At 50.1% G+C, this 27,737-nt stretch overlaps 1 protein-coding gene across 7 annotated transcripts; it reads left to right on the top strand.

The window, feature by feature from the left end:
• Positions 1–362: 362 nt before the first annotated feature.
• LOC143828274 (uncharacterized) lies at positions 363–27,569 on the top strand. Of its 7 annotated transcripts, none has more exons than XM_077318572.1 (7): positions 363–491; positions 14,487–14,673; positions 18,242–18,286; positions 19,775–20,447; positions 21,431–21,555; positions 26,652–26,786; positions 27,323–27,563. In XM_077318572.1, exons 2-4 carry the CDS (start codon positions 14,503–14,505, stop codon positions 20,060–20,062), a joined length of 504 nt encoding a protein of 167 aa, XP_077174687.1. In that variant the 5' UTR covers positions 363–491; positions 14,487–14,502; the 3' UTR covers positions 20,063–20,447; positions 21,431–21,555; positions 26,652–26,786; positions 27,323–27,563. The 7 variants fall into 7 exon arrangements, with proteins under 7 accessions (XP_077174687.1, XP_077174692.1, XP_077174693.1 ...); XM_077318575.1 differs by having other exon boundaries at positions 433–491; positions 14,490–14,673; XM_077318576.1 differs by lacking the exon at positions 363–491 and adding an exon at positions 12,126–12,415 and having other exon boundaries at positions 14,490–14,673.
• Positions 27,570–27,737: the final 168 nt, after the last annotated feature.

The raw sequence follows: 27,737 nt of genomic DNA, 5'->3' as shown, positions 1-27,737 counted from the left end.
TTAGGGAGAATGGCACCTCTATTTTCCGGGACGCCGAAGGGCGAGAAGACCTTTTCCTTCTGGGGATGCCTCTGGATGCCGTGTCCAACCCCACCGGATCCGCAGGCGGCTGGAAGGCACATCTGAGGACTGGGGGTGGGGGTGGGGGTGGCCAGCAGCCAGGCTTGGCAGCAGCCGGAGGTCCCAGGGCAGGCCAGCATCTCCCTGAAAGAGAGGCTTCCCCTCCTCTTGAGGACAACGTTGGTCTCGGAGATTAAGCTTTTCCTGCCATTCTGTTTCTTAAAACAAAAATGTGTTGTTGTTGTTGCTTGTTGGCAAGCTTCGGGGAGATCCTGGCAGCGGCTGCGGATGACCCAGTGGGACGGGGGAGGCAGCGTGCTCAGAGTCCTCCCTTCCTTCTCCTGTTCCACAGCCTTCTTCTGCTCCCGGAGCGGCAGGGTTGGGGCGAGACGCTGGGAGCACCCGGGGCCGCCGGAGAAGTCCTGGCCAGGGTGAGTCACGGGGATGGGAAGCAGGGGACCCTGTGAACGGGGGTCAGGTGCACGGGGGATGTGACTTCCCCCAGACGTGAGGGAGCTTTCCCTCCAAGCAGGGGATTGCACCCTTTCCGTGACCCACGATAGTCTAGTCTCCTCTGGCTGAGAAAACTGAGACTGGCCTGGGCAAATTGAGTGAGCCCGGAGAACCAGACAGGCAGAATTCTGGGTTGCCAAGTCCGTGTTGAGAAATTCCTGGAGATCTTGGGATGAAGCCGGGGGACAGGCCCTAGCAGGGTCCCTTGCCATAGACTCCACCTTCCAAAGCAGCCGGTTTTCTCCAGGAGAAATCTGCAGGTCGGTGATGTTTCCATGAGCTCTTTGGGGTCCACCTGGAGATTGGCAACTCTAGTGATAACATATCACTCTGTCTCCCTCCATGGTGAAGCTAGAAGCTAGAAGCACCCACCTGGTGACAGGTGCCCCCAGCCTCCTCCTCCCAGCTCTCCGCCAAAATCAGTTTGGTGAATTGTCAAAGTTTCTGTAGTCCCAGAGCATGTTTGGAGCGTCCTCCAGGTGGGGCCTGGAGACCTCCCCGAATTACAGCTGATCAGTTCCGCTAGAGGAAAGGGTAGACTCTAGGCCCCTGTTCCCCCCACCTGAGGTTCCTGCCCTCCCCGGGCTCCCTCCCCAGATCTCCAGGAGTTCTGCAACTGGGTGAGGGGACCTGGCAGCACCAAAAATGCAGATCTGCTCAAGGTGCCTCAGCCATCAAAGGCCCAGGCTCTGGCCTTCATTGTGAAACCTGCAGAAAAGGCAATTTCAGAGGTTTCCTAGGAACTTGGCTTAGGAAGAAAAGACAATGTAGAATTCAGGGGTAGTCAAATTGTGGCCCTCCAGATGCCCATGGACTACAATTCCCATGAGCCCCTGCCAGCATGCTGGCAGGGGCTCATGGGAATTGTAGTCCATGGGCATCTGGAGGGCCGCAGTTTGACTACCCCTGATAGATTAGGGAAGAGTGTTAGGCTCAGGGCCTCTGCTAGTGGCTACTCCCTTTCGTCTGAAACAGCTGAAATTCATGCGCTCGCTTTTTAAACCTGCTCTTCGGATTCCAGGTGCTTTTCCAAATCTGTTTATCTGGACGAAAGCTGGACAGGGATATAAACACAAGGACTAGAGAAAATGACATTCTGGTTTAAAGTTGTTGAAGTTCGTTCACCCGAGTTTCTTAATCACATAAGGGCTGCCCAAACATTTGTAAATAAGAAGAGCAAAAGCCCCAGCAAAATGCATCTGCTTGCCTGCCAGTTTCCATCTCATGCTGCTTATCCATTTAGCTAAGAGATGCTGGCTCGAAATATCTCACATAAATAATATCTCACATAAATTGGCATCATTTTGAATGTTCGGACAAGCAATTCCGTTCAGGAACGTTAGCCAGCCATAGATTTTTGATAACTGGTCGATTACAGGAAAAAACGGTACAATCAACAAGATTGAACCGGGCTGACGATGTACAGAAATCGGAAATACTCATGGAACCGGACTACAGTCATTTCGTAGATTCTAATGACTTGTAAACCAAAATCCAAGGCCTTTTTTCCTTCCATTTCGCTTCTGGCAACATGCGATATATTTTACAAGACACTGTCTTGCAGAACTTCCGGTTACGGCTTTGAATTCTGCCCTGTTTCCGAGCATTTCCGACTATTATGTTTATTGTATATCGCCAAAGCCCTTTACAAAACAAAAAGTCATCAATAAAAGCTTACGAGTAAAATACAGTATTTTTCAGCATAATATCTATTCTCCATTGGTTGAATTTTGAGGAAATTTCTTTTGAGAATGTTGGAAAAAATTGAAGTTTTCTTAAAATCCAAGTCTTTTTATATTAAGGTGACCAGATTTTAATATTGGTAAAGTGGGACACCCAAGACCATGGGTAGTCAAACTGCGGCCCTCCAGATGTCCATGGACTACAATTCCCAGAAGCCCCTGCCAGCATCTGCTGGCAGGGGCTTCTGGGAATTGTAGTCCATGGACATCTGGAGGACCGCAGTTTGACTACCCCTGCCCAAGACCAAGTCTTGATTAAAAATTTGGTCTATATGGAGCAACAAAATTTTTCATAGAACACATAGAATGCAAAAATAGTATTGTAATATATATATTTTTACCTGCAACATAAGTACAATTTGCCAGGTGCCCCCAGATGTCCCTCCAAAAGTGGCACAATCTGGTCACCTTATTTTATATGTCCAGAAGGATATCCAAAAGGGGACCAAAAGCCCAGCCTGAAGGATCAAGCTATGTTGAAGAAGGTTGAGCAAACTGGAAATTAGAATAAAAAGGTAAAGGTAAAGGTATCCCCTGTGCAAGCACCGAGTCATGTCTGACCCTTGGGGTGACGCCCTCCAGCGTTTTCATGGCAGACTCAATACGGGGTGGTTTGCCAGTGCCTTCCCCAGTCATTACCGTTTACCCCCCAGCAGCAAGCTGGGTCCTCATTTTACCGACCTCGGAAGGATGGAAGGCTGAGTCAACCTTGAGCCGGCTGCTGGGATTGAACTCCCAACCTCATGGGCAAAGCTTTCAGGCAGCTGCCTTACCACTCTGCGCCACAAGAGGCTCTTGGAAATTAGAATAAAATACAGTTATTTATGGTCTGGTGCACAGAAATAGGATTAAAAACGACAAATATTAAAACCATAAATTCTCAGTGTTGGTTCTCGTCACCTGTGGGGGTGACCTTCACTTTTGGCTAATAACACACACCAAGAATTTAATTTCGGAGTAGGACCAACTGGTGGTTCTTTTGACTGTAAGCTCTGTATTTTATGAGAATTGAATTATAAACATTATTTCGGGTGTCACTTTTTATTACTCGCACGCTGCCAGCCAGGCCTAAACAAGATATTGTACGCTGGAATAGATTCTCTGTGGTTGATATTAACCTGACCGCAGAAAGCCCTCTGGGCCAAAATGAACCCGGTCATAACATCTGCAACCCTAAATATTGTTCTTGAGAACTGTATGCGAAACATTTTATAGATTGCTGTCAATATGGATTTATGTTTCCAGCAGTATTTTTGTTTGTGGGTTTGAATCCTATTTATGCGCACTAGCCAATAAATAATTGCTTTTTGTTCTAATGTTCGGTTTACGCAACTTTCAGATGCCCTGCTTTTCTCTGTGGTTAGACTTTCAATTCTCATGTGCAGCTTTTACAGAGCTCTTTTAAGAGCCAGCGTGGTGACGTGGCTTCTAATCTGATTCTCCGCTCCTCTACATGCAGCCAGCAGGGTGACCTTGGCTGAGTCACAGCACTGATAGAGCTGTTCTGACCGAGCAGTCCTGCCAGAGCTCTCTTGGCCTCATCTACCTCCCCGAGTGTCTGTTGTGGGAACAGGAAGAGGAAGAGGTCGTAAGCCATTTTGAGACTCCTTCAGGTTGTGAAAAGTGGCATATAAAAGTCAACTCTCCTCCTCCTCCTCTAATTGGTGCTTCCCCAACAGGTTAGAGCAGGGGTGGGCAAACTGTGGCCCTCCAGATGTCCATGGACTACAATTCCCATGAATTGTACCAACTCTATGATTCTGTGATTCTAGAATAATGCTAGGAAAAGTCAAAGTGTGTTGACTGAATCCTAGATGCCACAGCCTCAATTGGCAAGACATGAGAATGGTGCTAGTTGTGGGGTGTTTGGGGGGACATTAATTCATAAGACCCCTGTAGGCAAACTGTGGCCCTCCAGATGCCCATGGACTACAATTCCCATGAGCCCCTGCCAGCGAATGAGCATTTTGACTAGGTTGAGTCTGGTGACACCTTGAAAACAAACAGAGATGACCTGCAGGTATAATCTTTTGTGTGCCTGCACACTCATAGAATCATAGAATCATAGAATCATAGAGTTGGAAGGGGCCACACAGGCCATCTAGTCCAACCCCCTGCTCAATGCAGGATCAGCCCAAAGCATCCTAAAGCATCCAAGAAAAGTGTGTATCCAGCCTTTGCTTGAAGACTGCCAGTGAGGGGGAGCTCACCACCTCCTTAGGCAGCCTATTTTCTAGTGACGTGTCTTCTCATGAGGTAACCAAAAATGTAACAGCTTCAGTTTAGTCATTTTACCTTCCAGGGAGAGTTCAAGATTGATTTGTTCTAGACCTGAGGCTGCCAGTTCTGGATTAGGAAATACATGGAGACTTGGAGGGTGGAGCTGGGGGTGGGCACGATTTGGGGTGAGGAGGACTGCCATGGGGCAGGGGTGGGCAAACTGTGGCTCTCCAGATGTCCCATAGACTACGATTCCCAGGAGTCCCTGCCTGCAATTGTAGCCCATGGACATCTGGAGAGCCACACTTTACTCCCCCCGCCCCACCAAAGCAGCCCATGTTCTCCAGAGGAACTGATTTCGTTGTCCTGATAGCCTCGCCCTGTAGGCCTCCAACAGAGCCCATTGCCTGGCGTGACAGCACACAAAGACACACCAGAATGGAAAACTGTTTTTATTTTTGTGGCAGCAAAAATAAGATAGTCACCAGGGACTCATGTCCACAAAAATCTGTGCAAAGAACAAAAGGTGACATAGAATGTCCTACTTCCACCTCATAGGTTTGGCTCAGAGACCAATGCAAAGATGCCACTCCTCCAGAGTCATCTGCAGGTCCACCCCCAAAGTCTCCAGGCCAGCCCTGGAGCCCTGGTCTCATCCTTCTGGCAGGGCAGGGTCACCCAGGCAGCCCTGATTCTTCAAACTTATGCTAAACAGATCGTCTTTCCTAAACAACCCCCTGTCTCAGGTGCCAGCTTGTGCTAAGCTGTTTGCAATAAAAGTTAAAGTGATCCTTAATTTTAGTCTAAACGTAATTCCTCAGGATGCCTGAAGAGCGCTCTATACCCCATTTCTCCTCTACTCCATTGTAGGTAAAATATCTCATAGCCAAGCAAGCAGCTTTTCTCTGTACAGCGAAGTAACAGGGAGCAGATCTTGATCTCCAGTATGGAGCTGAAGCAAATTTCCAATAACTGCATGATCTGTTGTTGTTGTTGTTGTTGTTGTTGTTGTTGTTAGGTGCGAAATCGTGTCCGACCCATCGCGACCCCATGGACATTGATCCTCCAGGCCTTCCTGTCCTCTACCATTCCCCGGAGTCCATTTAAGTTTGCACCGACTGCTTCAGTGACTCCATCCATCCACCTCATTCTCTGTCGTCCCCTTCTTCTTTTGCCCTCGATCGCTCCCAGCATTAGGCTCTTCTCCAGGGAGTCCTTCCTTCTCATGAGGTGGCCAAAGTATTTGAGTTTCATCTTCAGGATCTGGCCTTCTAAGGAGCAGTCAGGGCTGATCTCCTCTAGGACTGACCGGTTTGTTCGCCTTGCAGTCCAAGGGACTTGCAAGAGTCTTCTTCAGCACCAGAGTTCAAAAGCCTCAATTCTTTGACGCTCGGCCTTATGGTCCAACTTTCACAGCCATACATTGCAACTGGGGAGACCATAGCCTTGACTAAACGCACTTTTGTTGGCAGGGTGATGTCTCTGCTTTTTAGGATGCTGTCTAGATTTGCCATAGCTTTCCTCCCCAGGAGCAAGCGTCTTTTAATTTCTTTGCTGCAGTCCCCAATTGCAGTGATCTTGGAGCCTAGGAAAATAAAATCTGTCACTACTTCCATTTCTTCCCCATCTATTTGCCAGGAATTGAGAGGGCCGGATACCATGATCTTCGTTTCCTTGATGTTGAGTTTCAAGCCAACTTTTGCACTCTCCTCCTTCACCCGCATCAACAGGCTATTTAGTTCCTCTTCACTTTCTGCCATTAGAGTGGTATCATCTGCATATCTGAGGTTGTTGATATTTCTCCCTGCAATCTTGATCCCAATTTGTTATTCATCTAACCCCGCCTTTCTCATGATGTGCTCCGCATGAAAGTTAAATAGGCAAGGCAACAGTATACAGCCTTGCCAAACTCCTTTCTCAATTTTGAATCAATCAGTGATTCCATGCCCGGTTCTCACTGTTCCTTCTTGACCTGCATAGAGGTTTCTCAAGAGACAGATAAGATGCTCTGGCATTCAGCTCTTTATGAACTTGCCACAATTTGTTGTGCTCCACACAATCAAAGGCTTTAGCATAGTCAATGAAGCAGAAGTAGATGTTCTTCTGGAACTCCCTAGATTTCTCCATGATCCAGCGTATGTTGGCAATTTGATCTCTAGTTCCTCTGCCTCTTTGAAATCCTGCCTGTTCTTCTGGAAGTTCTCGGTCCACATATTGCTGGAGCCTAGCTTGTAGGATTTTGAGCATAACTTTGCTAGCATGAGAAATGAGTGCAATGGTGCGGTAGTTTGACTATTCTTTGGCATTGCCCTTCTTTGGGATTGGAATGTAAACTGACCTTTTCCAATCCTGTTGAGTTTTCCAAATTTGTTGGCATACTAAGTGTAGCACTTTTACTGAATCGTCTTTTAAGCTTTTGAATAGTTCAACTGGAATGCTGTCACCTCCACTAGCTTTATTGTTGCTCAGACTTCCTAAGGCCCATTTGACTTCACATTCCAGGATGTCTGGCTGTAGGTCAGTAACTACCCCATCGTGGTTATCAGGGATGTTAAGCTCGTATAGTTGTTCTGTATAATTTTGCCACCTTTTAAAAATCTCTTCTACTTCTGTTAGGTCCCTAGCATTTTGTTCCTTTCATACTCATCTTTGCATGAAAAGTTCGCTTTATATCTTCAATTTTTTTGAAGAGATCTCTGGGCCTATTGTTTTCTTCTATTTGTTTGCACTGTTCATTTAAGAAGGCATTCTTATCTCTTCTAGCTTTTCTCTGGAATTCTGCATTCAATTGGGTGTATCTTTCTCTTTCTCACTTGCCTTTCACTTCCCTTCTCTCCTTAGCTATTTGTAAAGCTTCTTCAGACAGCCATTTTGATTTCTTGCATTTCTTTTTCTTTGGGATGGTTTTAGTTGCTACCTCTTGTACAATGTTGTGAACCTCCGTCCATAGTTCTTCAGGCCCTCTGTCTGTCAGATCTAATTCCTTAAATCTATTTGTCACCTCTACTGTGTATTCGTCAGGGATATGATTTAGTTCATACCTGAGTGGCCTAGTGCTTTTCCCTACTTTCTTCAATTTAAGCCTAAATTTTGCAACAAGAAGCTGATGATCTGAACCACAATCAGCTCCTGGTTTTGTTTTTACTGACTGTACAGAACTTCTCCATCTTTGGCTGCAGAGCACATAGTCAATCTGATTTCTGTGCTGACGTCTGGTGATGTCCATGTGTAGAGTCGTCTCTTGGGTTGTTGGAAAAGAGTGTTTGCCATGACCATTGTATTCTCTTGACCAAATTCTACCAGCCTGTGCCCTGCTTCATTTTGTACTCCAAGGCCAAACTTGCTTGTTACCCCGGTTATCGTTTGGCTTCCTACTTTAGCATTCCAATCCCCCATGATGATAAGCACATCATTTTTTGGCGTTGCTTCTATAAGGTGTTGTAGGGCTTCATAGAACTGGTCAACTTCATCCTCTTCAGCAGCAGTGGTTGGGGCATAGACCTGGATCACTGTGATGTTGAAGCCAAGGGAGGCTTTGTAAGGGAAATCCTAAGGTACGTCTGTCTTTAAAAGGCAAATAATACACCTACCCAGTCCTGATTGATATTGGGGCCATGCAGGGAAGGGAGGGGCCGTTTATTTCTTTGGCTAATCACACAGGGCTTCCCTGTGAGGTTTTAGGAGAGCTTTTCCCTTCAAAACACAAATGCCGCACTCCTAACAGAGTTGTGTCATAGGCTGCCTGGGTTGGGCTGCAGCCGAAAATTTGGATTCGAATCCAGGAGCAACTTTGAGACGCACAACATGGGAGGCATGAACTCTCAGGAGCATATCCCCCCAAATCTCTAGAGAATTTACAGTCTAAAGTACATCCTAAGGGAGAGAGGCAGCATTAGAACCTGAGGCCTGCCTTACAAGGGTGCAGTCTGCACGGGGATTTTTACCCACTGCCAGCTCGAATAAATCCCTCCTGTCTACACTAAATTCCATTTCAATTTTTATTTTTGGCACTTTAAATCTTCCCTCTGCAACATGCATGATTGATTCGTGGTGAACCTACCTTTCCCCCACGATATCCTGGAGTGGATATAAGCCTTGATATTTCAAAAACCGCCATCAGTAAATGTGTAGATCTCTGCTCTTTGCGAATTAACTCACTGCTGTGCCTAGGAGCAAAGCAGTCTTCCCTGATTGGCCAGGGCGTCAGTTCAAAGACTTCCTGGTTCCCGGTTGCAAGCCTTCCCTTAAAGTGACTGTGCTCCAGAAGCCCTAACTTATTTCAGCAGAGATTTGCCTCTTGGATTTATTCCTCCTCCTCTGCTGTCTCCAATCTCCCCCCCCCCCACCCCATCCCATTCAAGAAAAGGAAGAAAGAGGCTCCTGCTGCGCTTGGCTCCCCTCCCCACTCTGAGCTTCCCTAATCATGTGCAGAACACGTTCTGTTTCAGTTGGGGGGGGGAAACAGAGGAAGACCTGAGTTCAAATCAATCTGAATTCAGCAGGATCCACAACGGAAAAAACAATGTAAGTGCAGATTCAGCCCTGGTTTCAGTTAGTGTTACAGGGGGCTGAAGGGTTAAACTCTGTGTGGCCTTATCCAAAATGCAGCTGTGCACTGAAATTTCATAGCACTCTGGGGTTTCTCACATCTGTGCCTTAACCCTGCGGCCCTGAGCAGAGTTAACACTCAGCCCATGGAGTTCTGTGGAGTTAGAATGGCAGCGCTCCACTCAGGATGGGCCGTTCATGCGTCTCCACGCCGGGCGTGTCCTTCTCGGAATGTCTCCTCTTTATTGGGTGTCCGTCGACCACAACAAAGCGGTGGAGGAATTCTCACGAAAGTTGTTCCCGTCAAGGGAAGGGTTTCTCCCTACCCCAAGTTCTTGCCTGGTTGGCTGTCCACTGTAGAGGAGGAGGCGTGTTAGTTCATGACGCAAGAAATAAAATGGAATCTTGTGACATTTTAAAGACCTTTTTCTCGCTGGAATTCACCGGATCTGCAGCGTGGGTGATTCAAAACTATAGCAAGGCTGTCCTACGGGGGCATAGGAGGAGATGCGTATTTAGCATAGTGTGTCTCACCCATTTATTTCGTTCACATTAAAGGTTTTAACGGGATACACTCATCCTGGTTTTTATTGGGACACACGGACTACTGGAATCTTATCAACTAACCTCCAGCCAAAAATAACAGCCCTGTCTTAGACCAGACAATATGATATGGACAGTCAACGGGCCAACCAGAGTGGGGAAGCCAGCCTCGCCCAACCCTGTCAGATGTTGGAAGCAAACCCTGGCTGACACTTAGAAGGGGGACCTCCAAGGAACGGCAGACTCAGGACTCAGCGGGAGGCAATGGCAAACCGCCTCCGAACGAGGGGAGTGTGCTTTGGGAATTTGGATGCCTCGGCGATCACCAAAGCCCGGGGCAGCCAGCACAACGGCGTGGAGAGGAGGGGCAGGAGCGGTGCACCATACACTGGCCACACGCAGGCACAGAGCTTTGTGCCCGCTGTCGGCCCTCCTCTCCACGCCGCAGTGCTCTCCTCCTATGCACTGCTTCGGACTTCAGTGATCACTGAGGCAGCCAAACTGAGCCGAATTGCACAATCCTACTCCGAACATCTCCTGCCTGGCAGCCGGACAATCCCAGGATCTCCATACGATCAATAGTCAAAGTACTATTAAGATAGATTCATGGGGGCAGCCATGTTGGTCTGAAGCAATAGAACAAAATTTGAAGAAGAGGAGTGTTTTTTTATACCTCACTTTATACCGCCCGAAGGAGTCTCAAAGCAGCTTCCTTCCCTTTCCTCTCCCCACAACAGACACCCTGTGAGGTAGGTGGGGCTAAGAGAGTTCTGAGCGGACCGTGCTTGGAGAACAGTGCTCTATCAAGGCTGTGACTAGCCCAAGGTCACCCAGCTGGCTGCAGGTGGAGGAGCAGGGAATGAAATTCACCCTGCCAGATTAGAAACTGCTGTTCTTAACCACTATACTAGTGATGCTTTTAAAACCTGTAAAGTTTAACTCACCAAATACCTCAGAGATCGTGTTACCTGAAGAAGTGGGTTGATCCTGCGTTGGGCTGATCCTGCATTGAGCAGGGGGTTGGACTAGATGACCTGTATGTGCCCTTCCAACTCTATGATTCTATGATTCTATGAGTGTGCAGGCACACAAAAGATTATACCTGCAGGTAATCTCTGTTGGTCTTCAAGGTGTCATCAGACTCAACGTAGTCAAAATGCAATCGAGATACAAGAGCCAACTCTTCTTCTTCAGTAATCTCAGGGCTCTCTCAGTCTCCCCTCCCTCACAGGGTGTCTGTTGTGGGGAGAGGAAAGGCGATTGGAAGCCACTTTGAGCCTCCTTCGGGTAGAGAAAAGCAGCATCTAAGAACCAACTCTTCTTCTTCTTCTTCAGAAATCTCAGGGCTCTCTCAGCCTCCCCTCCCTCACAGGGTGTCTGCTGTGGGGAGAGGAAGGGAAGGCGATTGGAACCGTTTGGAGACTCCTTCGGGTAGAGAAAAGTGGCATCTAAGAACCAACTCCTCTTGTTCTTCAGAGTTGCTCAAGGGCGAAAACACTCTCATGTATGTGGCCATTCTCCCCAGTATGCAAATGGCAGCTTGAAGGCCAACCCATCCCTATTTCACTAGACTTTAATAAAGGACCAATCCGGGGGCCCTGTGAAGGGCCAATCAGGCTCCTCCGTTAAGGGCCAATCAGAGCTCTTGGTGGCCTGCCTGAAATGTATATTAGTGCTGTCTCTGTTCCGTGCTTGGTGTTAATTGAATAAAGAGCTGTTGTCTTTCCAAGCACTTGGAGTCTGTGAGCCATTTTGCACGAGGGAATTTCGGCGAAATAATTACCAGATGCTGTCGCTTTAAAATCATGGGGCCATTCCACACGACTTACATGTAGCAGAAGTCTTACCTTTGGTAAACGCTACTAATTCAACGTCCCGCATGATGTCACACACAATCTGCAACACTCCTGCAAGACTCCTGCAGAAATCGCTCATTCAACTTTGCATTTCCTGGGGAAACTCAACCAGTCTGACGGGACAGGGGTGTCATCTGGTGGGGTCACAACTCAGAAGGCCCTTTCCCTCATGACTGCTAAGCAAATATGGAGCCAGGCCCCTGCACAAGGCCACTGGAGGAAGCATGAGGGATTGGAACAGGAGAGGCAATCCCATGTCGCAGAATTAAAGTAATACAAGCTAACCATAAGGTTCTGGTCAGTGACCTGGCAGCTTCATTCTGGACCCCCCGCAGTTTCCGAAGCGCTTTCAAGGGCAGTCCCATGCAGAGTGCATTGCAGTAGTCCAGCCTGGGGGTGACCGTTGGGTGGATTCATATGGTGAAGTCAGACTTGGACCAGCTGGTGAAAACACACCTGCTCTGTGACTGTGTCTATTCGTTCCAACAAGGACAGCACAGCATGCACCCAAGGCTCTATGCAGCGTCCACAGCTGTCAGCTGGACATAATCAAATCTCAAGAGTGGCCGACATTCCGGCCCTTCCCAGCCACATGACCTCTATCTCGGATGGGCTCCGCTTCAGCCAGCTCCCGGCAGCGGCCAACACCAAGCAAGTCCCCCTTGTGCGAGGAAGCCCTCGGTTCCCGGCACAAGAAAGACAGGGGTTTTATTGCCAGAGGATGAATTTGTGCTGGAAATGCTGGCCAGGCTACTGCCATGCCTGGTTTGGCGTAAACCTGCAATTTCGAGGATGGCTAGGAAGAACAGCGTTTGGACTCCAAGAGGAAGGGTGGAAAAACCTCTCTTCAGCCTATAAAACTGGGGATTAAACGAGAGGCACGAGGACAGCTTTGAAAGGGAAGAAGAGCGGCCATGGGCGTCCCCTGCTCAGGTTATTGTCAAATGTTATTTTCTGAATTACCTTGGAGACAACTGGAGGTGTCCGCATGCCAAGAGAAATTTCCCCCAGGAAATCCCGTCCTAACCTGGCAGGATTTGGATTAGATCCAGACTATTCCTCTTGCTCATGCCTGTTTTCTCATAGTCGTGAGCTCCTATCTGGTTCATCTGTGGGTCAGATCTGATTGCATAAGGAGGGGGTTGGGGGACTTTTTATCTTTGGCCATCAAAACAGTTTGGAAATATTCGCTGTTTGGCTTTTGAGTCCTGATTCAGAGTTAAATTTGGCCTTCGTAAGATCGCTTGAGACGGATCCTGAGCACTCCTCAGAGGTATTTTTAGAGGCACCTCTTTGATTGTCTCGCCAGTGGCTAAGAGCCAATGGCTTATCGAGGCCATGATTATACCCTTAACTTGGAAAGATTTGGCATAAGATGAGACTGCGTTTTTCTGTATAAATGCCCTGATGCGACCAGGGAGTCGGATTCCTCTGGCTGGAACTCTCCAAAGCGAAGGTGAGATTCTTGTGTGGGTGTGAGAGCCTTGAGCTTGCAGAGAAACCCCTAAACTGTTGTTTAAAAGAACAATCCAAAATCTGGCTTGCTTGAAATTCTGCTTACTCCGACATGCTTGGGAAACGCTGGGAGATTTGACATTTTTTTGGCACTGGTGTTTGCAGTTCTTATAGCATCAATGTCTGCGTGCTTGTGTTTTCTACTGTTTTGTGTCATACAGAGGACTGTTTTCTTCTTGCAATAAGAGAAAGAAACTCTCGGCAAGCTTTCTGCTTGGTTTGCTTTGGAGAGTTCAAAGAACAGAGTTTGCTGTCCGCTGTTTGGTCCTGCCAGGCGTGAAGGAGGCAAGGCAGCCTCCTCCGATCCATCGCAGCAATACCTGGGGCGAAGCAGTTTGAACGATTGATTCTTAGAAACCAGATTCCCTGTTTGGATGTGTGTTGGATCTTTTTACACTGAGAACAGTCTCGACTGCTGAGGGTTGTTGGCCAGAATTTGTGGTTTGGTGGATGTGGACCAGAGTGTGTGTGAAGCCCGGCCAAATTGTACCCTGTTCCGAAAGCCCCCACCCCACCCCACCCCCATTCCTTCTGCTGCACACAGTTTTAAATTCTAGGGCCAGGGTCCCGTCCCCCCCAAAAAAAAGCCAGGCCCCATTGGCTTTCTAACATCGTGGCAGTTGGCGCAGTCGCAAGATGGCTGCCGCAGGAGGAGGAGCCAACCGCAAAATGGCTGCCACGGTTTACCGTCGGTCATTTACCATTGGTTTACCATCCATGTGCTGCAGTGTCAGGGGCTGCCAAAGCAAGCCTTAAAACGTTTGTACACCCCCATCAGCTCTCTAGCGGCCAATCAGAAGCTCTGCTAGGCATAAGGCCCGCCTCACCACGCTATGCCCGGTCTTAAAACAACCCACGGGCCCCAGGAAAGCTGTTGGCGTGGACAAGAGTTGGATGCAGACTGCATATTTTTTGCACCTTAACTTTTCAGGGTGGACCATCTAACGCAGGGGTAATCAAACAGCAGACCTCCAGATGTCCATGGACTACAATTCCCATGAGCCCCTGCCAGCGAACGCTGGCAGGGGCTCATGGGAATTGTAGTCCATGGACATCTGGAGGGCCGCAGTTTGACTATCCCTGAAGAAACAGCTCCACTGTTTTGCATGTTACTTCTGGGAGGGATCGTTGTGTCTGGGTCCTGAGGTTTCTCTCCCCCAACACTACTGTCCCTATAATTCTTTACCTAGGGCTATGTCATGTTAAACCAGTTTAAATGCATCGTGAAAGCACGCACTTTCAGCAAGACAGAAGAATCTGTATTTTGGGGGGGGGGGAGCACCAAAACAACATTTTCTGGGGGCAGCATGGACAATGGCCTAGCCCGTCACTGGGAAGGAGGGACTACCAACGGACGGGGAATTTACCCACCGGGAGCCAGAGTTCTGGGGCTGGCCGGCTATAAATTAAACAAGCAAGGAAATATTTGGGAGGGGTGAGAAAGCTGTTCCAGGAACTCCTCCTTGATTTAGGATCTGTCCCTCCCCAGAAGCATCTGGATGTAAATGCAGCTCTCCACGGGCCGAGGACGATGCCCTGGACCGGAGATGTCTGACCCGAAAGCCTTCCTGGCCGTTCTCCTGGCCACCCTGCTTATGGCTCTCGTCACCAGCGGGCAGCACCCCTGCCAGCAGGAATCAATGAAGATACTGACCCGCCTCATCCAGGAGCACTTGGTGAGCACTCAAGGAAGGAGGGTTGGGAGGGTCACGGGGAAGAGACCGATGCAGGGACCCGGCTGAGGCGTTTTCCTTTCTTTATTCTCTTCCTTTGCACCCCACCCATCTCCCCCAATGGGGACCCCAAGGTGGACTACATCCTATATTTATCGAGAGCCAGCTTGGGGTTGTGATTAAGAGCAGCGGCCTCTAATCTGGAGAACCGGGGTGGTGGTGGTGATTCCCCACTCCCCCCCCCCATGCAGCCAGCTGGGTGACCTTGGGCCAGTCCCAGTTCTCTCAGAGCTCTCTCAGCCCCACCTACCTCGCAGGGTGTCTGTGATCGGAACAGAAAGGGAAAGAGGTTGGTAAGCTGCTTTGAGATGCCTTTGTGTAGTAAAAACCGGGGAACAAATACCCAGCTCCTTCTTCTTAGAGCTGAAAGGAACATCTAGGCCACCCCCCCCCCCCTGCTCAATACAGGATCAGCCTAAAGTATCCAGGATAAGTACTTCTTACTCCTTCTCTTAACAGAGCAGAGTTTTGCCCAGACAGAGAAACATGGTAGAGGGCGAGTGCAGTACCCAAGAATTGCAAGAAGTAAATTGCCCAAAAGGCAGATCTCTATTGATTCAAGTAGAGCCAGTTTGCAGAGGAAAGGGGGGGGGCTAATCGAAGGGGATCTTTTCCTCTCTCAAAGGGCCAGCTTGTCTGGTGTCCTGAGTGTGGGAGGATGAGGGCTGGAGAGACTGCCGTGGGTCTCCATGGACAGCCATGGGAAGAGAGGGAGAGGACAAAGCGAGGGAGGGCAGTTCCCAGGTTAAGAGAGGCATCGTATTCAAGGAGATAATGCAGGGGTAGTCAAACTGCGGCCCTCCAGATGTCCATGGACTACAATTCCCAGGAGCCCCCTGCCAGCGAATGCTGGCAGGGGGCTCGTGGGAATTGTAGTCCATGGACATCTGGAGGGCTGCAGTTTGACTACCCCTGAGATAATGTCTGGGAGGGACCTTTGTGCCTATGGGACCGCTTCTTCTCTGACACCCCCCAAAGTGCACTAAGTTCCAGTGACCCGTACTTGCTCAGGATCCCTGGCCCCAAAGACATAAGATGGGCCTCAGGCAAAGTCAGCAGGGCCTTTTCGGTCCTGGCCCCAGCCGGGTGGGATACTCCCCCTGATGAGGACCTTCAACTCTTCCGGAGACCTGCAAGACAGAGCTGTTCTGACGGGCCTCTGGCTGAGGCCAGGACGTGGGCCCAGATAACACCTCAAAAAACACCCCCTCCTCAAGCTAACTGTCCAGCAGAAATGAAACTACACCCCCCCCCACAAAACCCTAATACAGGCAGTCTAATAAGTCGATGATATTTAACATAATTTAATTTAGAAAGTTGAATTGTTACCAACTGTTCTTAAGGTAGCTTTACAGCATGTAGGCGTTACCCACCCTGAGCCAACTGGGAAGGGCAGGCTATAAGATGTATTATTATTGTTACTACTACTACTACTCCAACACCTATGCACCTTTAGAGAGATGCAGTGCCCCCCAATGTCCAGGCCAGGCATGCTGAGTATTCTCCTCTCTCTTATCCTCACATCAGCCCTGCGAGGTAGGCTAGGCCCAGGCAGGGGATTCAGCCCTGGGGCATCCAGGTGCTCTGACCCTCACACCACGAGGGCTCTCAGGTTGAAGAGGCTGTTTTTCTTTCTGGCCAGAACACGTTTTGTTCCCTCCCTGTAAAAGGAGCATGGTTTAGTTCTTCCTGACGTCCCTCCCCCCCCCCCCAAAAAAAACCCCAATTTGTCCCAACTAAGTCTTAAGACCATGGGCTGTTTGAACAGAAAGAGACAGCAATATCTTTAAAAAGTATTCCTGTTCGATATTCATGGGAAACAATGGCGTTTCGTTGCGGCCACTCTGTGTTTGAAGACATCCAGCATGACCTTAAAATCCAGGTCCGCGAACAGAGTCATTAATTGACTGACAGAGGAATGAGCAGGCTTCTAATTCAGACGAGACATTTTCCCGTGCAGAAGAAAGAAGCAGCGCTCAATAGATTCCCCTGGAGCCCTCTGACAGATGCCAAGCCTACAGCCCCTTTCTTAGCCAGGAAATTATCCGTGGAAAACAACAAGTGGGAGCAAATTCCTTCTTGCAAGGCGAAAAAATCTCTGGAAAAAAGCCCCGAGTTGCTAATCAAAGCCTCATGTAAAGACGATCCCAGGAAATCTTCTCTTTGCTGTGCTGTGCTGCTGGCTTTCTAGTTGCAGGGAGGTTTCCAAATGAAAAAGCTGGGGTTTGCCAACTCTGAGTTGGAAGCTGGAGATTTGGGGGGGGGGGAAGGGAGGAGTTGGGGAGGTGAGGTACTAAAGCAGGGCGCAGTGCCACAAATCCACTCTCCAAAGCACCCAATTTCCCCGTGGGGGGGGGGAACTGTTCCTGGTCTAGTTATCACCTCCAGGGGGTGGCTGGATGGATGCCAGACTCCAGGGGGGACCTGGGGATCCCTGGGAATTACAGCTCATCTCCAGACTATAGAGATTAGGATCCCTGGAGAAAAGGGTTGCTTGGCGGGGGGTGAATTCTCCTTCCTGAACCCCCCTTCCCTAAACCCCGCTCTCCCCGGCTCCATCCCCATATTCTCCAGGAGATTCTCCACTCAGTTGGCAACCCTGTCTTGGTTGCCTAGAAATCCATTGTAATAGCAAAAGTGTTCCAGGTGCCATCTGGAGGTTGGCAACGCAGAACAGAGGAATTTCCAAAGCGTGACTCTCCGCAGGCAAGCCGAAGAGGGACAACCTTGTCTACTGCCTCTCTCCTCTGCCCCCCTCCCATGTTTAAACTGGGCTTGAATCCCTGCTTCTACTGCCAAGTGACCCACGGCCCACTGAAAGCGCTTGCTGTGGCCTACCTCGTAGGATTGTTGTGAGAAACTGGAGGAGGGGAGAAGGTCATGGGTGGGCTATAAACAAATAATCTAAATTCTAAACCTCTGGCTATTTTCAGTGTGACAAAGGGAGTATCTTGAGCAGGACTTGGAAAACGAATTTCAATGGCTTTCTCTTTGAGTCCAATGGCACCTTTAAGACTCAAACATAGTTCTAGAGCACATTTACAGAGCAAAGTTTGAGTCCAGTGGGCACCTTTAAGGCCAGCGAAGTTTCATTCTGAGTAGAGGTTTTCGTGCGGATGCAGTTACAGAAAGATATAGAATGACGCTTGAGCCCATGGCACCTTTTACTTAACAGTTAAACCAGTTGAAGACCAACAAAGTTTCATTCTGAGTAGCAGCTTTTGCGTGGGAGGCCCACTTCATCAGATAACTGCACGATCATGCACATTTATACCTCAAATTAAACTTTGTTGGTCTTAAAGATGCCCCTGGACTCAACTTTGTTCTCCTGCTTCAGGACCCACCAGGATCTCTCTTTGTCAGCCACTTATAAAGCTCATATTAACCCCCCCCCCAAAAAAAAATCACGTTGGACTCTCATGGTGCTCCTAGACTTGAATCCAGCTCTTCTACTGCAGATCGGCACGACTGCCCTCTGAGATTGTTTCTCTGTATCGAAATCTTTCCTTAGGGCAACTCCAGCGATGCGAAACTATACACACCAGAGGATTTCACAGTGCGTATCTTCGACCGATGTGAGAAGGGAGTGGTCAGCAAAACGCTCTCCCCAGCCGGCCTCCCTACTTAGGGCAGGTCTGACTCACCAAGTAATTTTCTGCTTTGGGGCCAGCAGCAGCCTCTAATCTGGAGAGCCAAATTTGATTCCAAACTCCTCCTCCACCTGCAGCCAGCTGGGTGACCTTGGGCCATCTCAGTTCTCCCTGAGCTCTCTCAGCCCCACTGACCTCACAGGGTGCCTGTTGGGGGGGAGAGGCAGGGAAGGCAATTGGGAGCCACTTGGAGACTCTTTCAAGTAGTGAAAAGAGTGGGGTATAAAAGCCAGCTCTTCTTCTTCCCTTGGGGAAGATGTCTCCAGCATCAGGCCATTCACCTTGACGTCTGGACTACAGAAAAGGAAAGACACTGAAGAAGGTGCTCATAACCAGGGCAGCACCCCCACTTAGTTTCATGCAATTATTGGAGGGATGTTTTTAAAGCCGGATGTTCTTTTACTCAGATGTCCCAATATAAGGAAACTAAACCCGAGTGAAAGAAAAGAATCCAGTTGTTTTAAAGAAGGAACTGTACAGCTAAATCTAGAGAAAGAATTCATAGACAGTCTCAGCACAGGATTGTTCAAAAACAAATATCAAAATGCTCATGGAGCAAAAGGGTTCTAAGACAAGGTTCCCAACCTCCCGGTGGGACCTGGATATCTCATAGAATCCTAGAGCTTGAAGGGGCACTAGAGGTCCTCTAGTCCAACCCCCCTGCTCAATGCAGGATCAGACCATGTTGAGGCCCTTCCTGTCCCCAAATCCCGCCTCCTGTGCCCAAACCTCCAGGAATTCCCAAACCCAGATCTGGCAACCATATAATGGAAGCACATTCTAAAGCCCCAAAGCAAAGTGTAGATATTCCCCCAAAAGGTCACTGACAGGGTTCGATCCTGCAGGTTTGGTCTGCTTGCAGTAGGGATGCCAACTCAGGGTTGGGAGATTCCTGGAGATCTGGGGGTGGAGTCCATGGAGGGACCTCAGTGGGGTACAATGCCCCAGGGTCCGTCTTCGAAAGCAGCCATGTTCTCTGTCACCTGGAGCTCAGCTGTCATCCCAGGCAATCTCCAGCCACCACCTGGAGGGTGGCAACCATAGAACCAACCCAAAAAACACAGGAAATCTTCTGAACTTTTTCTGTTGGGTGGCCTCACTGATCATCCGGCTCTCCAGATGTCCATGGACATCTGGAGAGTCACAGTTTGGCCACCCCTGAACAGCTAGGACTGCCCCCTTCCAGAACCTCCTGCCTCCTCCTGACATCCAGCCCCCAACAGGTATACTGCCTCTGAGCATGGAGGTTCCATTCAGCTATCCCGGCTGCTCGCTCACTGACTAACCAATCTAAGCCGAGGTCGCCTTCATCCCATGCTGTGTTTTTTTTTGGGGGGGGAGGGAGGGGAACGGGTCGTTTTAACACGCAGAGAGCTGGGTTTCTTTGTCTTCAGGAGGCCTGCTATGACAAGGACCTGGCTTGCTTCCGGCTGGAGCTGCGGGTGATCGAGAAGGAGGAGGAGGAGGAGCAGCTGAGGAAGAACCTCTCCAGGCTGATCAGCCGCCTGGACAAGCTGCAACCCCAAGAGAACTGCACTGGCCCCCAGCCCCTGTGCCTGCCCTGCGAATGCCACCCGGAGGTGCCCGTGCCCTCCTTCCTACGCAAGCTCCGGCAGATGCTTCAGTGGAGTTGCAGGACGCAACCCGTGCCATGTGCAGCCAAGCAGAGGAGAACCTGCTGACTGCTGCCCGGGCGCATGGCGGCCCCCATTCGGGGAAGAACGGCTGGAGGGTCTTCTTGAGGTGCCCGATCTCCCCAGAGGTTTGCTCGGAGGCTCTGAGGACTTCCTTTGTGGGATCTGACCTATCGGAGCCTGGGCAATCCCGGGTCCAAGAAGAAAACAACCTGTGGGCACCACTGGAATTGTGGGACGAGGTTGAAGGCGCAACATGGCCTCTGAAAAAGGCGGAGCCACACGCAAGGGACGCCCAACAGCAGAAGGCAAGGTGACCCAGAGGGATGCACCAGAACCAATGGGTTGGATTTAGTTTAAAAGGAGTTTCGGCTAAAGATCCAGAAGTTCCTGACAGAGCGATTCCTTGTGGAACAGGCTTCCTCGGACGGTGGTAAGTTCTTCTTCGGAAGTTTTTAAGCAAAGGCTAGAGAGCCATCTGACACAAATGCTCGTGTAGCCGGTTGTGGTGGTTAGGAGCGCAGACTTCTAATCTGGGGATCCAGGTTTGATTCCCCGCTCCTCCTCCACATACAGCTAGCTTGGTGCCCTTCGGCTCGCCACAGCACTGAGAAAGCTGTTCTGACCTGGCAGTAATCTCAGGGCTCCCTCAGCCTCACCCACCCCACAGGGTGTCTGTTGTGGGGAGAGAAAAGGGAAGGCGAACGTAAGCCGCTTTGAGACTCCTTCGGGTAGAGAAAAGCAGCATATAAGAACCAACTATTGTTCTTCCTCTGTAATATCAGCCTTCCTCAGCCTCACCTCCCTCACGGGGTGTTTGTTGTGGGGAGAGGAAAGGGAAGGCAACTGTAAGCCACTCTGAGCATCCTTTGGGTAGAGAAAAGCGGTATATGAGAACCAATTCTTCTTCTTCAGTAATCTCAGGGCTCTCTCAGCTTCACCTCCCTCACAGGAGGTCTGTTGTGGGGAGAGGAAAGGGAAGGCGACTGTAAGCCACTTTGAGCCTCCTTCGGGTAGAGAAAAGCAGCATCTAAGAACCAACCCTTCTTCTTTAGGGACTTAGGCAGATGGTGAGTGGGTGGGCAGGAAGGGATGTGTTGTGCTTGGCGCTTGTGGCCCTTTCTTGCATGGCCAGGGAAATGCCCATCGCCAAACCAACTTTCTATAAACCCCTGTGGGTGCCAGGAAAGGCGTCCAGGGGCACCAGTTTGGGGAGCCTGTGGTAGAGCGGTTGTATGGAGGATGAGCAGCACAATGAGGTCCAGGCAACGCTGGCAATCCGCCTGTTTTGGCACAGGGATGCCCGTTGTACTGCTTGGGGCATGCCACCGGATGCTGAACAAGCCACAGAGGCAGGTGCAGTCGACTCCCTCACAGCTGATCTCTCTCTGTGTGTGTCTCTCTCTCTGTCCAAAGGACCCATGCTGCAGCTGGAATGAGCCGTGCCCAGTTCACCTGCAAGGGAGGAAGAAGGAGAGTGGCCACCCCCAGCTCCTCTCAGCCCTGAATGATGCTCTGAATATTCCGAGTCTGGTAGATCGGTAAGCAGCACGTGCCCAAGGCCTTAGATCTGGCGTCTCTGTCTTGCTCTTGGAGATTCTTCCCACGCTATTGCATATATCGGCATATAAAATGAATAATGAAGTGAGATGGAATGCTTATAAAGGGAAAGTGATTCATACCCTTGTATGAGTCATCCCTGCAGTTTTCTAGCCCCTTGCAAAAAGGCCACCGCGGCTATTCCAGAGAAAGGAACCCTTAAAAGGAATCGGACAGTTTACCAAGAGGGGGCTGAAATATTTCCTCTTTGTAAAGGGAGCAAGAGGGACACGTGGAGATCGTTTCAGTCGGCTTTACTAGGCAATGGCTTTCCAAATACGGAACTGTTGTAGGCCGCCTTTCTGCCATGGAGGTGCTCAAGAGGGCTTAGAATAGAAAATAGAGAATTGTTTTCAGTGGTTTCATCAGGACAGCTGGTGTATATCGGGCGCTCATCTCTCTGCAGAGCTCAACTCAGGTTTTCCCTTCTTATTATCTTTTCTGTTTTGTTTTGTATCCAAGGATTGCTTAACTAATTAACTTCAGGGAGTCATTTGTCTTTTTCTGTGCTGGGAAAGCAGGTTGTACAGCCTCCTTGGGCAGCATCTCTGGCATAGAAGAACACCAATTTTATAGGCCCAATAATATGCTGCCGTTTGCTGTCTGAGCAGTAAATTCAGGAAAGTGGCCACAGTTTCTGCCACCGAAAAGGGTCCGTCCCCCGTGCTCACCAGAAGGGATTCCTGGGAAGGTGGGACAATCAGAAAGGCCCCTTCCTGACATCTTGTAGAATCACTGACTCATAGAGTTGGAAGGGACCTCCAGGGTCATCTAGTCTAGTGACCCCAAGTGATCTCCCCCCATCAGAAATCTCCAGAATCCAGCCTGGCCTGGAGGGAATGCACCTGCCATTCCACAGTGGTCATTAGCAATTACCTGGGCGTGCAAGGAAGGGCCCCAAGAGACAGGCATCTCTTCCTGCCCCCCCCCCCCCACAATCATAAAATCTTCATGCTTGGTCAGGAACATCTAGGAGAAGCACAATTCCCCCAATACCAGAATAAAGCAGAATTAGAACTGTTCTTCCCTCAGCACAAATGCAGCAGTCTGTTCCCATTAGAACTCAGCCATGCCCTTCCCAGCATCCAAGGCAAGACCAGAATGGGTAGCTGACTCCTATGGACCAGCCTCCCTCCCTCCCTCCCTCCCCACTCTTAGCAGTAGATGAGCACAGGGGTATTCTCCGGGATAGGATTATGAACTTCAGAATTCAGATGTCAGAATTCCAGCATTTTGCAAGACCTATTATGTGCATTGTCCGAGCACAGAAACACCCTTGAGAAAACTGTAAAAAAAATGTCTTTTTCCTCTCTGACAAATGTGAAAAAGGGAAACATTCAGGTGAGAGGCCTTGTCGTCCATTTGGAGAGGGGGCATGACTCAGTGGCAGAGCGTGGAATTGGCATGCAGAACGTCCCAGGTTCAATCCCTACTACCTCCAGTTAAAACGGACCAATCAGGAGGGGGTGGGAAAGACCTTTGTGTGACACCCTGGGAAGTCATGGGGAGGGTCGTGGCTCAGTGGGAGAGTCTCTGCTGTGCATGCAGAAGGTCCCAGGTTCAATCCCCGGCATCTCCAGTTAAAAGGACCAGGCAGGAGGGGATGAGATAGACCTTTGTGGGAGACTTGTAGAGCCATGAAGAGGGGCCATGGCTTGGTGGGAGAGCCTGTGCTTGGCAGGCAGAAGGTCTCAGGTTCAATCCCCGGCATCTCCGGTGAAAAGGACCAGAAAGGTCTCTTGGAGACCTTGGAGAGACGCTGCCATAGTAGGCAATACTGATCTTGATGGGCCAAATGGGTCAGATTCAGTATGAAGCTGCTTCATGTATATGTTGACTTCAGACCCCTTCAGGTCAATTCTTAAAGTGGTCAGTGGTCTTAAAGTGAACTAGTGCTCTTGCACTGTTGTCAGCTGACAGAATGGCATCAAATGTTAAGATGTTTCCACATCTACAAGCAAGAGAAAAACAAAAGTTCATCCTGCTAGCAAAACCAGCCCTCTCATCAAACTATTCCCAGTTGCATTTTCTCTTTGAAATCCCACCATTTGGAAATAAATGGATGAGGCTGCCTTGGGAGACATGTTCAAATAGCAGCACATTTTTTGGGGGTGGGGGGGTCCAGACACCCTGCCAGATATGTCAATAGCGCTTTTGCCCAGTCGCAAGGGCCAGGCTAGACTAGCAACTCCATTCTAAGCCAAAGTATCATCTTGAACCAGTTCTAAGAGGAAAGTGGAAGGCCAGCAGGGAAAACAGCATAGACTGCAAGGCAGGAACATTGCCTAGATGCTCTGTGATAACTTTGGGGAAAGGATATCAATTCCAAGCCCAGAGCCATGTGTGGGAGGAGGATGCATCTCTTCCCCCCCCCTTCATTCTTGCAACAGCCTCTCACCCATCTGATTTTTTGATTACTTCCATTCCTTTTTTTATTTTTTTTTGGAAAAAAATACAGTAAGCAATTGCAAACAGGATTGGCCCATTTAAATGCCTGCATTTTTTTGTTTTTTTAAGAAATCCATTTAGGGCTGTTGTTAGTATTTCCCATAAAAATTATAGTCCATGGACATCTGGAGGGCCGCAGTTTGACCACCTCTGAGTCCAGGGAATGTACAGCAGATTTGCTGGCAGGGGCTCATGGGAACTGTAGTCCATGGGCATCTGGAGGGCTGCAGTTTGACTACCCCAGATTCAAAGTGAGCGATGGTGTCGTGGTTAAGAGCAGCAAAACTCCTAATCTGGCCACCCAGGTTTGATCCCCTGCGCCTCCACATGCAGCCAGCTGGGTGACCTAGGGCTAGTCACAGCCCTGTCAGAGCTGTTCTCACACAGCAGTCCTCCTGCCTCACAGGGAATCTGCTGTGGGAGAGGAAGGGAGAAGCAACTGGAAGCCAATTTCAGACTTCTTCAGGCAGTGATATGCAGGGTATAAACCCAACTCTTCTTTTTCAAAGTGAGTTCAAACTTGGGGGGGGGGTAAATCCATCTCTTTGCGGGAGACGTGGGCCTGAGAAAGGAATGCTCCATGATTAAGTCGTGGCACCTACCACAAGATATGGTTCCAGTTAAATGGATATTTCTGCAAAACCCACCATAGCTCACAAGAGCCTCCGTTGTTGTTCTGAATCCCTGATTCGGGAGAAAAACAGGGAGCGGCCCTCCCCTGCTCCGTTCTGTTCACAAGCTTGGCTCAGAAACAGAGAGCCCGGCCGACACGTTTGCTGCCTTGATCCAGCCAGTGGAGCTTGTCCGCTAAGCAAGCCTTGACTCCGAGCCAACCGTCTTTGTAAACTCACAGTTTTGTGGCGGAGTGAAGGAGCTCGGAAAGACATCAAGGGGAGACTTGAGTGTCATTAAAACTTTTAAGACAGGGGTAGTCAAACTGTGGCCCTCCAGATGTCCATGGACTACAAATCCCATGAGCCCCTGCCAGCAAAGGCTGGCTGCTCCAGAGGAGGGGTAGTCAAACTGCGGCCCTCCAGATGTCCGTGGACTACAAGTACCATGAGCCCCTGCCAGCATTCGCTGGCAGGGGCTCCTGGGAATTGTAGTCCATGGACATCTGCAGGGCCGCAGTTTGACTACCCCTGCTTTAAGATGTCAGAAGATTCTCGCTCTTTCCTCCCCACCCCCGCCCCTCCACACCAGCTGGTTTCAATGCACATGCTGCTTGGGCCATTTTTCTTTTGGGCAGCGCTCCTCTCCCCTTCCCCTTGGGAGGGATGCGCAGTTGTTGGTTTGGAGCCGGCCAACCAGTTTCCCAGCAAATAATGATGCTTTTTTGACCTTGGCTCCAGGCTTTTGCTTCCTGGCTGCCCCTTGTGTTTCTCCATCCCGCCTTCCCTTCCCGTTTTGACGTGCCGGTGATGGCCACTTGGGGGGAGAGAACATGGGAGAGCAGGGCCCCTTCATTAGGAGGCCTCGAGGGACACCTTGGGCCTGGGCCACCACCCCTCTCTCCATGGGTGGCTTATTGTCTTTCACCCATGGGCTCCCGCTGAGCTCATGAGAAGCCAGAGTTCAGTGTCTGCCAGGACTGATGCACAAGGAGGAATCACAAGCCAGAGTTCTGACACACAAACACCCCCCCTCCCACATAATACTTTAGCAGAGCAAAAGGTCAAAGCATTTGGATTCTCCTCGATCCAGTGTCTTGCTTAAAAAAAAAAACCAAGACACCTTGCTTCAGGTGTCTTGCTTAAAAAAAAAAAAAATCCCCCCTCCCCCAAGAACTTTGTTCTCCAAATAGCAACCAGTTGGTGTCCCCAAAGAGGTATGTTTGTCCCCAACCAGGACTGTGGCATTTTCTGTGCCGGCCCCTATCTTGGGGGAATGAGCTCCTGGAACACATCTGGGCCCCACTGCAACTAGCGCAGTTCTGCAGGGCTTGTAAAACGGAGCTCTTCCACCAGGTTTTTCCAGACTGAGAGGGGGAAAGGTCTTGGGGAGGAAGCGGACGGCAGCAATGAAAATGCCAGCCAGGGCGCTGCAGTGGGGGCGGAGGCAGACTCCTTGTTGGGGTTTTTGAGGGAAGGGACGACGTTGTCCGCCCCCCTGCGGGCATTTATTGCAAGGCCCCTTTTGGAAGACTGTGCCAATCTGGAGAAAGTGCACACACCCTGTGAGGGAGGGGAGGCTGAGAGAGCCCTGAGATTACTGAAGTAGAGGAGTCAATGTGGTTGGAGCCCCTTCCCTAAGAGGAAAGCTGGAAGAGCATGGGACTTTTGAGTTTAGAGTGCCGATGAGCATGGGGGAGACATCTCCCAAAATACTGGAGGAGGCAACATCAGGGGAGGCCTTGCCTTCTAGGCCCTGTTGCTGGACATCCAGAGGAACTGGTTGGCCAATAAGATGGTCAAGGTCATTCGCGCAGAGGCGCCCGTCTCCACCCTCACCCCCACGAGGCAAACTGGCCTGGGGTCTTTGTGCTTTGACCCCTCAGAGAAATTCCACCTGCCTGGAGACTCTGCTTCCCAAGGCAGAGAGTCGCTTTTCTTGCCCCTGTCTGCAGTTTCCTCTGCTTTTGTCTCACCAGGTAAAAGAAGACCCAGCAGAGCGGAGGAAAAAAGACAAAGGGTAGACAAGCGAATGCTGGCAGGGGCTCCTGGGAATTGTAGTCCATGGACATCTGGAAGGCCGCAGTTTGACTACCCCTGCTCCAGGGTCTCAGGTAGGAGAAAGCCCACCCACCCCCTACAAACGGACCCTTTTAACTGGAGGGTCTGGGGACCGACCCGGGCGTATTCGGTGTGCCGAGCAGAGCCTTCCCCTCTGAGCTGAAATCCCTCAAGGTTACGTGAGCAGAGAAGTGGGTCTTGGCCCCTGCCTGGCGGGACGAGCTCCCGGAAGAGCAGTTCTGCAGGGCCAGCGAGGTGGAGCTCTTCCACCAGGCATTTGGTTGAGGCCTGGACAAGGAAGATCTACTGGGGCCCTCCTCTGAGCACCCCAAGGCCTTGGGCCAAAGGGATCCACTGACTCAATCGGGTTGAGGGGTTTTATGGGTTCTGTTGAGGTTTAAAGTCATGTTTTTAACCCATTGTAAAGTGCCACAAGCTGGCCGGACCGAGAGCGACGGACAGACGGATAGCCAAATGAATTTCCCTGAAAGATCAGCCCTTGTCACCAGCTCCACAGCCAACGCCCTGACAAAACTCCCTCCCTCCAGCGTGCAAGCCACAAACCGGTTCTCTCTTTTCATCTTTTTAGCTGGACAGTTTCGTCTTCCCCAAACCCTGATGCGACCTGCATTCGAAAGCTGCGGAGAGACTTCCTAGCTGTCGAGACGCATGTAAAAAATCCCTCAGACGACTGAAGAAGGGACGCCAAGAGGAGCAGTGCGACATCTGATGTAACTGGGACCACCTTTTCCCCGCAAGAACCTACCGGGCCCTTGCTTTAGAGCTGGGGTAGTCAAACTGCGGCCCTCCAGATGCCCATGGACTACAATTCCCATGAGCCCCTGCCAGCGAATGCTGGCAGGGGGCTCCTGGGAATTGTAGTCCATGGGCATCTGGAGGGCCGCAGTTTGACTACCCCTGCTTTAGAGCCTTCACATGAGTGGCACTGAAACTTTGGACCACCCCCTGGGAGAATTGTGTGTCTCCGTTAAATGTCATCTGCC

This window comes from Paroedura picta, unplaced genomic scaffold, assembly GCF_049243985.1.
Source record: "Paroedura picta isolate Pp20150507F unplaced genomic scaffold, Ppicta_v3.0 Ppicta_v3_sca21, whole genome shotgun sequence".
NCBI classification, from domain to species: domain Eukaryota; kingdom Metazoa; phylum Chordata; class Lepidosauria; order Squamata; family Gekkonidae; genus Paroedura; species Paroedura picta.
This window is presented reverse-complemented; position numbering and strand designations above follow the sequence as displayed.

Coding starts and splice junctions, on each gene's coding strand:
- LOC143828274 (XM_077318577.1), top strand. CDS start 14,503: ATGCAGCTCTCCACGGGCCGAGGACGATGCCCTGGACCGGAGATGTCT. Junction 14,674..18,241: donor GCCTCATCCAGGAGCACTTG/GTGAGCACTCAA, acceptor ATCTTTCCTTAG/GGCAACTCCAGCGATGCGAA. Junction 18,287..19,774: donor ACACACCAGAGGATTTCACA/GTGCGTATCTTC, acceptor CTTTGTCTTCAG/GAGGCCTGCTATGACAAGGA.